Below are 13,881 nucleotides of genomic sequence, written 5' to 3'. Positions count from 1 at the left end.
ACCTCTTCTTTAACATTTCAGATTAAAATTGTCATCTTTAAATAAAATTAAATGTCAACAAACTATAAAAGGGAAAAAATAAAACATCTGTGGAAAACATTTCCCAAAAGTTCCCACAAACATGACACTTGGAAGGGGTCTGTGCATGTGTCTGAGTAGAATGGAGGAGTGTACATTAGAAAACCTGGTCTTTGGAGCTGAAAAGGAGGGCAGGGATTCCCCTTTAATGTGTGTTTTCTAAATTGAAAGTTTAGAAAAAGCCATATTTTCTCTGGAATGTGATAGTAATAATTATATTTGTATTAATGCTTTATGACTTTCCAAAAAAGGCTTTCTCATAGTACAATTTTAAAATGGATTAGGTTCTAAAAACTAATAGGTAAAACTTTGAAAATTCTTAAAAATTTAGGAAATTCTTTTTCCAAATAAGGTAATCTAAACTTTTTATTTGAAGAAAGTTTATATAACTGCTGCGAACAAAACTATATAAGGACACATTTTATGAATTTCTAACAAAAGAGGACCTATCTTCCCAAAGAATTTTTTTTTTTTGAGATGGAGTCTCGCTCTGTCATCCAGGCTGGAGTACAGTGGCGTGATCTCGGCTCACTGCAACCTCCGTCATCTGGGTTCAAGCAATTCTCCTGTCTCAGCCTCCCAAGTAGCTAGGACTACAGATGCACGCCACCATGCCCAGCTAATTTTTATATTTTTAGTAGAGATGGGGTTTCACTATATTGGTCAGGCTGGTCTCAAACTCTTGACCTCAGATGATCCACCTGCCTCGGCCTCCCAAAGTGCTGTGATTATAGGTGTGAGCCACCACACGCAGCCCCAAATAATTATTTTTAAAGATATACAGCATAACATGTTGAAATTAAATGTTAGTAAAACTGCATATTTACTTTTCCTAATACTGTATTTGTGCTTATCTTAATTAGATCACAATCTTTGAGATGAAATAAAAATGCTCTAAGTAGATTTATAAAATACCAATATTGATGAATGTGGGTAAACAGTTCATGATCCACACTGCTGTGCACAAAAGAAGCAGAGGTAGGCTTGTGTTTACTGAAATCCAGACTAGGAAAATGAAACCTATAGCTCTTACTTTTCCCAATTGTTAGACTGAGACACAACCTAACAAATAAAATACTACCTTAAAATGCCTCTCCATAACAAGCTACAGAGGTGATTCAACTGTGGTATCTGAAAATGGAAACTGTCATTCTGGCATCTCAATTATAACAACCTTTGAATTTTTGACAAATATTCTCCAACTATAATAAAAGGTTGCCACCTTTTTCAGAAATCAAAAATCACTAACTTATATATCATTGTAGCTATTAATATCCATGCTCCTAAGCACGGAGACAGTGGGTATAGAGAGTGAAAGAATGAGTCTGATTTCCTGACATATAAAAACTATAACCTACGTATTGCTATAACTGAAATGTATTATTTTGAACTGTGGATGAAAGCTGTATCTATCCTAAATAACCTCTATCTTCTTGGGTCTGAAATGCTTTGTTCCTCCTACTTGTCTCCTCCTCTATTTCCCTATACTTCCCTCTAGAAAACCTTCCTCAGGACCCCACTTTACATATGTGGCACACAAGAAACAGACTGAGCAAACATTTTGCACAGATGGGCCAGTTTCCACTGCCCACAGGTTGCTCTGGAACATGACTGTCAGGTACCAGAAAGTCCTGCCCCAGCTACCTCCCTTCCTAAAGTTAGCCCCAATACAAAATCCTCTCTAAGGATTTTGAGACAAAGATCTCTCAAAGAAATAAGTTTTTATGCAGTTTTCTTGGAGCTAGAGGCCTCAGAGAGGTAGTGAGATGAGGCCCTTTCATGCCGTTAGCTAATGCTCAATGCCCGTAGGCTGCATGTATTCCTGCAATTCAACCAAGGTAAGAATCTTTAAACCACAAACTATAATCAGGCTGTTCTGGTTGAAAATATATCTTTAAAACATTTAAACATTGTGTCCAGTCAGTTTCATCCACTGGATATGGCTGTGAGGTCAGCATCATTCACATACATCTATAATAGTATATTCTTTCAAAATCTGTTTATACACACTTAATATAGTCATACAGCCTAAGACTACATTTCTTCCCTACCATACTTGTGCCACTGTGTTACCAAAAGCCTGAAGATGTACATAATGTAGTAAAGACATTTAATTGAACAAGTCAGTGGGAGACAGGGCACTATAACACATTTCAATTCAATCTAAGACATGTATTTGTGAAGAGGTGTCTCATTATAATTTTATACTTGATCAATGAAGATAAGCTATGCCAAAAATTATTCAAAGGCATAGTCACAATAATACTATATGTTAAACTATGTTTCATATATTCTAAGAATTTTGATATACCAGGAAACAAAAATCAACAGTGGGATATCTAATAAAAGGAAATTATTTCTAAGTAAAACATGAATAATCACTTCAAAAGTGCAGAAATGTGCTCGGTATTGAAGTGGGCTAAGCTAACAAGGATGATGGCGGCCGCCTCTGACTATTCCCATTCTCAAGCTTTTGCATTATCATTTCTTTTTTTTTTTTTTTTTTGAGACGGAGTTTTGCTCTTGTTACCCAGGCTGGAGTGCAATGGCGCGATCTCGGCTCACCGCAACCTCCGCCTCCTGGGTTCAGGCAATTCTCCTGCCTCAGCCTCCTGAGTAGCTGGGACTACAAGCACGCACCACCATGCCCAGCTGATTTTTTGTATTTTTAGTAGAGACGGGGTTTCACCATGTTGACCAGGATGGTCTCGATCTCTTGACCTTGTGATCCACCCGCCTCGGCCTCCCAAAGTGCTGGGATTACAGGCTTGAGCCACCACGCCCGGCCTGCATTATCATTTCTTTCCTCCATTCCACCTTGTCTACTCCTGGGGGACTGCTCTTAAACGGCGCCTTTTAAAAAAGTTCCGTTTAGAGCATTCAACAGCAAAATAACAGTACCATCAGGGAAATAATAATATGATAATTAAAAAGTAACAGGTTTTGAGACAACACTCTATCTCACATTATATAGACTATTCAAAGCTGCATAGCTGTGTCTTACACATGCCTACACAAGGCTTAATGAATATTAATGTCATATAAAAAACAATTTTTACAAACCAGCTCTCTTGGTTGTTTAACTTTCCTAGGAACACAAGGCTCAAAGCAAAATTTCAAACTCACGGTTTTTTATCCCAATGGGACAGAGTGCAACACTTTAAGGAAGTCAGAAAATGCAAACTTAGGTAGCAAAAGTAGGAAGAGCCTCCATGTTCCCTTTCTGTTTGTCATTCTCTCTCCCCAGTCAAAATCCTAAAACTATTAGTAGTAATATGAAAGGATATGAAAACAATTATATTCTCCCCAACTATATACTGTGCTTTAAAAACTCAGGAGAGAGGTGGATGCTCAGTGTTGCCTATATACCCATTAAATATAACTGAAGTTTTGAAATTAAGATGATTAAATCATATTGGAAGAGATAGCTGTGCTGATGGGAGAACCACCAAGTGATAGCAAAGGAGCCATTTTTAAATAAAAACTCACTTGAAAAAAGCAAGTGCAAGGCTATGTTCTGAGTTGGGACAACAGGAGATCTGGACTAAATTTAAGATTATAAGGTATTCTCCAATAGAAACTCCTCTTGTAAGCCTCTCCTGAATAATTACAACAGTGGTAGGCACAGGGGCTTTCAGTAAGTACAGAATGGCTGATATTATGGAAGAGAGTAAATAAAAGGAGAGCCTACAACACAGTTCAAAATTGATGCCTTAAAGGCCATAGGTAATATGGGAGGTAACCATTACTGATGGAGGAGTCTATCCCCAAACAATAAATGTTGTATTAATTGCGAATAATCTATGAGAAGTTTTAATTCCAGGCAAGATTTCCATTGCACCTCCCTCCCTCATACTGTGGGCTGTCACTTACTAATGCTCAGCCTGTATTTGTGTTCTGAAATTGCAAGAAGAGGGGAAAAGTCAAGCGTATGACAATTCTGTCATGATGATAAACTGCTAATAAATGAAAACTGATTATAGAGTACCTAGCTTTCCTTGAAACTTTAATCCAATGATTAAAAATGTGATAAAAAGAAATATGTAACACAGACTACAAGCTACTGTAGGTCTGGAACATGAGCCTTATATTACACATTCTAATCCTACATGTAACTATCAGTAAACATCTTTTTTTTTTAAAAACATTACTACACAAAGAATTCCACAAAGCATACATTCAAACAAGAGGCATCTAAAGATTAAAAAAATTACCCGCTGTATTTTTGTATAAAAATAATCAACATTCTCTAATGTACACAAAGCCAAAAGATAAATATAATATCTGTGATGTCTTCAGCGACATCTTTAGTCTTCTACTAGCTGAACACAATCTTTCTGAAAAGAGCAATGAAAATGACTGAAACTCACGGACTCTTTTTTTCCCCTACTTACTCAACTTCTGCCAAATATCTGTGTATGTTCCTTCAATTACTAAAATATCTCAATCATGGTAATATAAGAAAAGATTAAAACAAAACATTCATCATCTGAAATAAAATTTTTGATGTCCAGGACTATAAAGCTTTCAGGGCTTCCACAGTTTTGTTTTAGTGTCATAATTCTGTAGAACACTGTTCAGTAAAAGGTTCTGCTTTAAATTGTTTTCCTCAAACATGTACATACAAACTTACATCTGATCATTCAAGAGAAATCACTTGGTAAGTGCTTTGCAGGAAGCATGCAAAGGTTTGGTAAAGGAAGTAGGAATGTGCATTCTAGCTAGTCCCAGCATTGTTCAACATTAGAAAAAAAATCCAAAGAGCAATGACATATCTACTAAAAAACTATTTTCTTTCCAGAAAAGGCTGTACACTGGTTCATAGGTATAATCATATTATGCCTTCATCAGTGCAGAGGAGCACAGAGGTATGAAAGATAATCAGAATGAATTAGTACTTTCTGAGAATTAAATTATTTGTTATGTCAGTCCTTATTTTATAGGCCAATTTGTAGATCTTTTTTTCTTTTTCTAGCATGATTAAACTAGAAAAAAAATAATTCAACAGAATATTAATGTTATCGGAATAACACTTCCATCATATATGTTTGCTATGCTCCATTTTTAAAAAAGATCCCTTTGGGTGAAAACAATATTTATCACTCCTTCTATATCAGAGTTTCTCAACCTTGGCACTACTGACATTTTTGAATCAATAATTCTTTGTAGTGGAGGTGTGCTGTCCTGCGTGCCATAAAATATGTAGAAACATCTCTGGCTTCTACCTCCTAGATACCAGTAGTATCTAGAACCCTCCCTTGAACGCCCCGTCAAGCTGTGACAACCAAAATGTCTCTAGACTTGCCAGATGTCCCCTGGCGATCAAAACTGACCTCTATTGAAAACCACTGCTCTAAATGTACAAAAACGGAGAGGAAAACTTTCTCAGTCAAACCAAATTCTTGGTCAAGTTCGGACTAGAAACTGTTTTCACTTCCAGATCAGTATTGTTCACACTAAAACACAATTCCTTTTTTATAGATAAAGCATGTCTAAAAGACATGTTTTTTAAAGTGTACACTGATTTCATTGCATATGATTCCGTCACTGGACTACTAAATTATGCCATAACATATCTCTCATGACAACCTTTAGAAAACTAATAGGGTAAAAAAATGTATAAGAAAACCAAATCAAAACAGGAGAAATGTAAATCATTAAATTACTTTTAAAAGGATTCTTTATATTAATGATAAACATCACCTTTAAAAAAATTATCTAGTATAACACATTTCTTTGAAAAATATCATGGCCCTCTATAACAACAAGTCTTTCAGTGTTTCATGTAACCTGTAAAATTAACTTTACCAATGGTTAATTATGAAAATGTACGATGAATTATTATACCTGTAGAAGAAATGTCAGTATTTGATGCGGAGGTCCCAATGTGCTCGGCTATCCACCACAATAAGTGTCATACTCTAGACCAAGTTAGGCCTTTACCTTACAAGTTTGTATGAGAAGAGTAAAACTGCTGTTTTATCAAGGCTTCATGTTCCTGTTAAGATTCCTTCAGAGAGTTGATGCGTGCACAGATCTTCAGGGCTGGGCCTAGCTTGATATTCATTGCACTCATGAGATGGTCTTCTTTTAGCAAGAGAAGGGCCTGTCCATCAATCTCCTGTGCTCTGAATTCATCTGCGATATCCTGGCAGCCTAAAATTTGACCAGAGGAAGGAAGTTAAAATTAAATATACAACAATTGGACATTACTCCTAACAGTCACAGTTATGCTCTCACTGGGTCTGAGAATCTGAAATACAGGCTGAGAAACAAATGAAATTTATTTACGGTAGTCTTGAGTTCAGTCTTGAAGAATAGGGTATTTGCATTCTGAAAATAAGAATTAATTCAAAATCCATGTAAAGCAATTTGCATGGAAATTCTTGCTCTAAAATAACGTTATAAAAATAATTCATAAGAGGTAAAAATGTACAAAGTCTAGATGTAACATTTCCTTCACAAAAAGGACTATGCTGTTACCTCAAAGCATGCTAGTTTGGGTTAACTAGTTATACCTCATAAACTTATCTCTGTATAATATTTCCTTCACATATAGGTAAAGAGGAAACAGAAATATGTTTTTCCATTTAAATAACAATCTAGACATATTTTCTCAAATGAGTACTACTTTCATTATCGTTTGTACCTTATCCTAATTTATGACCTTCGCTTGCCAAGTGCATTTAAAATTTTTTATTATTCACTCAGGACAGATCAAATCTCTCAAGATTGTACCACTCTATTGCAAGGCTGCTGAAATCTATTACACTGCTTGACTTGTAACTTCTAGTCCAAATCTTAGTATTACTGGGCTTGTCTCCATTTTTGTTAAGAAACAATTCTCACTGAAATTATGAGCTTGCTGGTGAATTTCCCGCCACATAACCAATATGTTAGCTCTCAGTCTAAATCAGGTGCTTTAGCAGGTAACAATGCTAGTATGTACCTGAAACTCAAATGTTTTTACCGTCTACCAAATTTTCACATCCAGATTACTCAATAAACTTACCCACGAAGGGTAAAGAAACCAATAGAAAGGTAATGAATTAAGTGGCTGAGACAGGAGAGAATAAAAAAATACGGCAGCTTTCTTGAGAAACAGTAAAACTTTTAAGATGAATTTAAGAATACACATAAAAACTGAAAGCTTAAGTTTTTCTATTTTATTCAAATTAGCATTCTAAGGGAAAACACAAAGAAAAAGATAATGAAAATGAAAATAGTTACATTACACTTTTGGATGCCACAATTTTGCTAGTACTATTATCCTTTCTACCTGCAAATGTATCATCCTCTTGTATGTAAGATAATGTCTCTCTTATAATCTCAGCACAAAGTATTATAGGTACTGAATACATAATATTTGTCAATAAGGACTGAATTGGTGAATACACAATAAACAAAAGTATAATCTGCTACAGAAGAGCAATCTGTAAGAGTACTACAAACATTTTTTCCTGTGTACAGCTGTGTAGCCATTTTTTCTCCTGATCATTTCTTTTCTCATGTCCCGTTAATTGTATCTTTACTGTTTCCTACATAACAACCAGCTTTTCAATTTGTTTTAATAATTTCTCACACTTAAAAACTGACATTTCAATACTCTCTAAAAAGTTTTATGGTTTTGCTCATTTATCTTATAAAATAAACTATAGTTGAAATGGGATTACTCACCATAGAAAAGCCCCTTTTCTTTTCCCAGAGGTAGCTCTCAACAAAACTGAGGCAGACAAAACTGACTAATCTTGCATCTAGTTGTGACTTCATCCTTCTTTTTATGAAAGAACTAATGTTCTTCTCTCTTCAGTCTTACTTACAAGAACACAGGAAAGAAAAGAAGAGAGAGAAAGATAGGGTGGGACTTACTTAGATTCAGAAAACAGGAGCAATGAGAAGTAATGAGAACTGTAAGAGCTACGTTTGGGAATAGAAACAAGGAGTCCTCCATGAGGAAAATATGTAGCACATTCCTGTTCCTCTGTATTGTGAGATTCCTCTTCAAATATCCTCTTGTTGGTAGACAGTAAAGGTATTGGCAAAATAATAAAGAACAAGAAGTGTTTTGGGAAACAGTACAATCAAATAGGAATGCATTTTAGATCACAATTTTCTTAAATTAACCACAAAAAAAGTGTAGTTACATCAGTATAGAAATAAAAAAATAAAGTGACTTAGGAAAAGAAAAATTGGAAGCAAGTATGCTTCCAGAAACTCATTACAGAAAAATATATTTTAAAGACAATCTTAAACGCTCAAGGTATACTGAGATAAAGTTCTAGCTTTCTGATATTAACATCTACTTTGGCAAAATGGCTTGGATCCCAGGGATGTGTACAAAACATATACCAACTGACACACCCAGTCAGCTGAGCTAGCTTCACCTCACCAGAAGCAAGTGAAGTGCAGCTCTCAGTACGGACAAGGACCTCTGCACATGGGTCCCAACTGAACCTGCAAGCATCTGGCATCACGTCTCCAGCTAAACTCAAAACAAAACACTTTGCACAAAAATTGACCACAGTAAGACTGGTAAAAAGATATTACCTGCCACTCAATGCTACAAAAAAAAAAAAAAAAAGTCCCAATACTAATATTACAAAAACCAGTAAATAGTCATGTTTTAAGAAATGATTCCTACTTTATATGCCTACAGAAAAATCAAATCTACTGTGGATTCACAGATCAATAAACAGGATAAACTGATCTCTGCAAAAGATAGTTCATCATAGGAAGGAAGGGTTAAAGAAGATAACCTGCAGTAAATTGAAAATAATAATTGTTCCTGTAGGTAACTTTTAAATGCACAAAAAATTAGAAGGCCATAATTTTTCATTCTGATAACAGCTCTGAGATTTTGGTCTACTGCACACAAGCTCTAACATAGTCCCGAACAGGAAGTTTAACAAGATGATATACAAAGAGAAAAGAAAACTGGAGGAGTAAATATAATATGCCCTGATTAAACAGGGAAGGAAGCCTATCTCAACTGGAAAGAAACAAAATACAAGAGATTACAAAATTTACAAGTTTCTTCATTCTATGAGAAAAGCTTGGGAGTAGCCTACTCAGGGAAAATAAACAGTGCTGAATGAGAGCTAAAAGAAGCTCAAAAGGAAATTTACAAACTCCAGAGAAGCAGAAAGAAATGAACATTAAGGTATTTTCTGGTATGAGATTACCTTAAACTACAGACATTATGCAGAGAAAACTTTGAGAAAGGTGATATAACTAATCACACAAATAAGCTGCTTATTTGGCCTGTCAAAGCAGTTTGAAAACATTACCATTTCATAAGTAAAGAAGGGGTCAAATTAAGCAGACTCTAAAACAGTAGTAAGAAATTCTAAATTATATAATAGCTGTGTCCTTTTTATGATATATGTTGTCTAAATATCTGGCAACAAAATTAAGTGTCTAGATGAACTCTATAAGACAAACATTTTAAGTTATGAGCAATATTAAGTTTCATGTTTTTTGTTTAACTCAAATGAAGCAAGAATGAGACAAAGGAATCAGCCTTTTTTCTAATAAGTAGCCACATGGCAAATGGATGCTGGGGAAAATTAGCCTAAATAAAAAAAGAAGTGAAAGAAGAATCAGCAGTGTATCTGTTAATTATCTGGCCAACTATTTTCCTCAGGATGTAAACCAGCTCTCTTCTGCAAAGGAAAAGAAAAATTTCTCCCAAATGAAAACTCAGGCTCACAAACAGATCATGTGCCCCACTTGGAAGGCTGAGACTACTTCTGAAGATGACAGAATCAAAGTCCAGCCCCAGGAATCAGTATAGACTCCAAAGTTAATTCTCAAGATAGCTATACTGGTCTAAAAACTAAAATTGGTTTCATTAGATACTAAAACTACAACCAACGAAGATTCACCATCTTCTAAATACATCAAGTTTAAAGCAGATTCTAAATGCACATGGTCAGCAATTAACTCACACCTAAGTTTTCTTGGGCACATGCACATGTTTAAAAATCTTCCCATGAAGTATCTCCCCTTTAAACAATTCCATCTTTCTTTAAAAATGGTCATATTTTTTGTTTTGTTAAAAAAAAAAAAAGCATTTCTATAACAAGCTATTAAAAACTAATAAAATCTCACAGAATTCTGTACATGAAATGAGTAACAGATTCTTTAAAACTATCATTTCTAAATATATTTTCTTGTATAGCATGTTTGCTCCAAGCATGCTTTGAAGACTTTAGTTGCCGTCATAGACTAATTAGCAACAATAGCTAATTAATTAGCTTATTAAACTGTAAAAAGTTAGCAGACAAGTTCAAATACGACGTATTCTTCTAGAAAGCTTATATCAAGAGAAATGATATGATTTGCAATAAAACCAAAAGGGAATAAATTTTTTGTTTTAGTCTCCTCATTTTCCATATGCACAAGGTCAAAGTGAATGACAAGATTTACTGATTTAAGTATATATATATAAATATATATAGTCTTAACATATATAGCCAGTGTGGGTCTCATCATGAGCAAAGGTGTAGCTGTCTTTAGTAGCCAGCCCCTTGGAGAAAGTGGATATAAAAGATTACTGTCATTTTAAGAAAAAAAGATAAAAGTTGATGGAAAGAGTATCAAAATGAGAGAACAAGAAAACATAAATAAGAAAGTTACCCTCAAAATTAGAATGAATATAATTGAATTTCAGCTGTCTATTTGAAAAATAAAATTTGAGAAAGGCTCTTAATATTTATTGAAAAGAATCAAAGAATGTACCTTCTTTTAAAAGAACTGGCTTGATTTTTTTTCAAAGAAACCAAATTTTTACCATATTGTAAAAGGTCTTGATTAGCTTTCAAAAATGTTTAAAAAAAAAAAAAAGTCTCTCTTATTTCATTTTTAAAAAGGGTAAATTAGGAAATAAGGAGGAATAGGATAGAAAAATAGAAGAGCAGAAGGGAAGAAGTGTCTGATTCAATCTCTCTACTGACCTCTCGAGAGAAATCAGACTGAAGAGAAGAAAGCACCATTAATATCTTCACCGGCTGAGGTGTCACAGCAGAAGCAGGACTAGTCAGTTTTTATCGACTTGGGGGGTATGAGAAAATACCCAGTAGTGCTGAGGGAATAAGCAAGAGGAAACAGATCATATTTCAATAACAAATGCCACTTAATTTATACATACACACAGTACTTCTCTAACCCTTTTGTGCAAAAGTGTGGATGGATCTAACATTGCTGTGTGTGAATGCACGAGAAAAATATTAAGGCCAAAGTGATGAATTACATACCAGGCAAAGAATGAATGAAGGCCCAGACATCATCGACTGTCCAAATAGATGGCTCTGTTTGTGCAACTGGTAGCAAGTCAGTGTTCTCAGGCATTTTCCGAATTCTCACATCCCGAAGCTCACGTTCTCTTTCCCGCTCACTCTGCCTGCGCAGACGAGTTGTCATAGCAGATGGCACAGAATCTTCATGAGAAGCCAAGTCTTCTTCTGCAGATGGATAAGTAATTGGAAGCTGGAAAATGTAGTACAAGCAAAATACAGCATTGCACTTTCCTTGCATTTCTGAAAAGGGTACTTTACATTGAAGCAAGGTTTGTACAGACCTGCCTAAGGATATGTTCTCTCGCTGCCCCATCAGGGCCACTTGGACGACGGCCACGATGCCCAAGACTTTGATTATCAGGCTTACGATTCCAACGACTAAGTGCAAATTTTTTAGAACAGCTAACATTGTACCTAAAGAAATTCAAGTAAGAAAAAGTATTTAATGATATATGAGACAATCCATTTAGTATATAATTGTGACTTTAAAGTGCAATTGTGACTCAGTAAGTACCATAATACATCGTTAATGAATATAAGACCTTATAAACTATATCGTTTCATGGATTTACTTATGCTAAAGGTCAAAAAACGAGCTCTGTGTATATCATAATATATCTCTCAATATACTACTGGACTTCTACAACAAGGTATTGTATTTTTTTCTGATTACAGGATGACAATGGGAAACTTCCTGCAAAATACAGAGAATAACCAATTTTCATAGCAGCAAAAAAAGTGGAAGGTTCCAAAAGAAAAAGAAGTTATGTAGTAGCTATGTAGATGTTTATTCAAACTGATTTTTCTAAGTAATAACTTCCAAAGACACTAATTTTTAAAAGTTTAGTATGCTAGGGAGAGAATCTCAGCCAGCTAATAAAAGATTTTTCAAATACTACTAAAATCAAAGAATGAAAATGTAAAGTAGAGATTTTAAAGTTACACAAGGAATTCATTGCTTGTGTATTCACTATTCAGAAAATTTAGAAGTACATAACCATTTAATGAAAGATTTTATTTTACCAAAAGAGACTGCCTAATATTTTTGAACATAGACCTTTATAAGACATGATGACAGCTCAGAAGAATCCTACGCCTTTTAATGGACTCTAATGCCCTAGAACAAGGACTGGCAAACTTTTTATACGAAGGACCAGATGGTAAATATTTTAAGTTTAATGGACCATACAAGTTTCTCTCACAACTACCCACCTCTGCCATTGTAGTGTGAAAGCAGCCACTGAAAATATTGGGCTGGACGCAGTGGCTCACACCTGTAATCCCAGCACTTTGGGAGGCCAAGGTGGATGGATTACTTGAGCTCTGGAGTTCAAGACCAGTAAATGGCAAGACCAGTTCAAGACCAACATGGTGAAAACCCGTCTCTACCAAAAATACAAGAACTAGCCAAGTGTGCTGGCACACACCTGTAGTCTCAGCTACTTGAGAAGCTGAGGCAGGAGGATGGCTTGAGCCCTGGAGGCTAAGGTTGCAGTGAGCTGTGATAGCGCCATTGCACTACAGCATAGGTAACAGAGCTAGACCCTGTCTCAAAACAATAAAAATAAATTTAAAAAATTAAAAATAGAAAATATTGAATGAGCACAGTTGTGCTCCAGCAAAACTTTTAGTAACAGTAAAATTTATATTTCGCACAATTTTCATGTATCACAAAATATTATTATGACTTTTTTCCCAAAAAAACTAAAAATTTCAAAATCATCCTTGGGTCATGAGCCTATACAAAAAAATGAACCACAGGAAAGACTTGGCCTGGGTGAGTCTGCCAACCTTTCCCTAGAAAGAAGAGTGAGAAGAAATGATGTAAGAAACAAATTTCTGAAAAGCTATGCAAAGGCTAAGAAAGATATATGCAGTTTCATTTTTACATATACGAAACTGCCTTGGTAACTTCTTATTTTCAAAAATCTGTTTCATAGAGATGGGGGTCTCACTATGTTGCCCAGGTTGGTTTCAAACTCCTGGGCTCAAGCAATTTTCCCACCTCAGCCTCCCAAACTGCTGGAATTACAGGTGTGTGCAACCACATCCACTCTTCAAAATTCTTTTGCTCCAAGGAAGTTGCAAGAATAAATCCCAATTAACTTTGCTACTGATAACTACTCTAGGACCCATATGCTGACACCAAAACAAATTCTCCTCATCAACATTTTATAGATATTAAGAGGTAGAAATAAAAAGTACTATGAGAGGCCGGACATGGTGGCTCATGCCTGTAATCCCAGCACTTTAGGAGGCCAAGGCAAGCAGATCATGAGGTCAGGAGTTCAAGACCAGCGTGGCCAACATGGTGAAACCCCATCTCTACCAAAAATACAAAAATCAGCTGCACATGGTGGCGCGTGCCTGTAATCCCAGCTACTCCGGAGGCTGAGGCAGGAGAATTGCTTGAACCGGGACCCAGGAGGCAGAGGTTGCAGTGAGCTGAGATCGTGCCACTGCACTCCAGCCTGGGCTACAGAGTGAGATTCTGTCTCAAAAAAAA

General features: G+C 35.5%; 1 protein-coding gene across 1 annotated transcript in view; it reads right to left on the bottom strand.

Moving 5' to 3' along the window:
• Positions 1–3,586: 3,586 nt before the first annotated feature.
• Positions 3,587–13,881, bottom strand: part of PHC3 (polyhomeotic homolog 3) — an 89,955-nt gene continuing 79,660 nt past the window's right edge. The window contains exons 12-14 of the mRNA XM_037729041.1: positions 11,657–11,789; positions 11,334–11,565; positions 3,587–6,234 (exon numbers count right to left, since the gene is read on the bottom strand). Coding sequence (XP_037584969.1) covers positions 6,080–6,234; positions 11,334–11,565; positions 11,657–11,789 — 520 coding nt within the window. The 3' untranslated portion in view covers positions 3,587–6,079. The remainder of the gene's footprint in view (positions 6,235–11,333; positions 11,566–11,656; positions 11,790–13,881) is intronic.

This window comes from Cebus imitator, unplaced genomic scaffold (genome assembly GCF_001604975.1).
Source record: "Cebus imitator isolate Cc_AM_T3 unplaced genomic scaffold, Cebus_imitator-1.0 Scaffold287, whole genome shotgun sequence".
NCBI classification, from domain to species: domain Eukaryota; kingdom Metazoa; phylum Chordata; class Mammalia; order Primates; family Cebidae; genus Cebus; species Cebus imitator.
The sequence above is the reverse complement of the archived record's forward strand: the minus strand, read 5'-3'. Positions and strand labels throughout refer to the sequence as shown.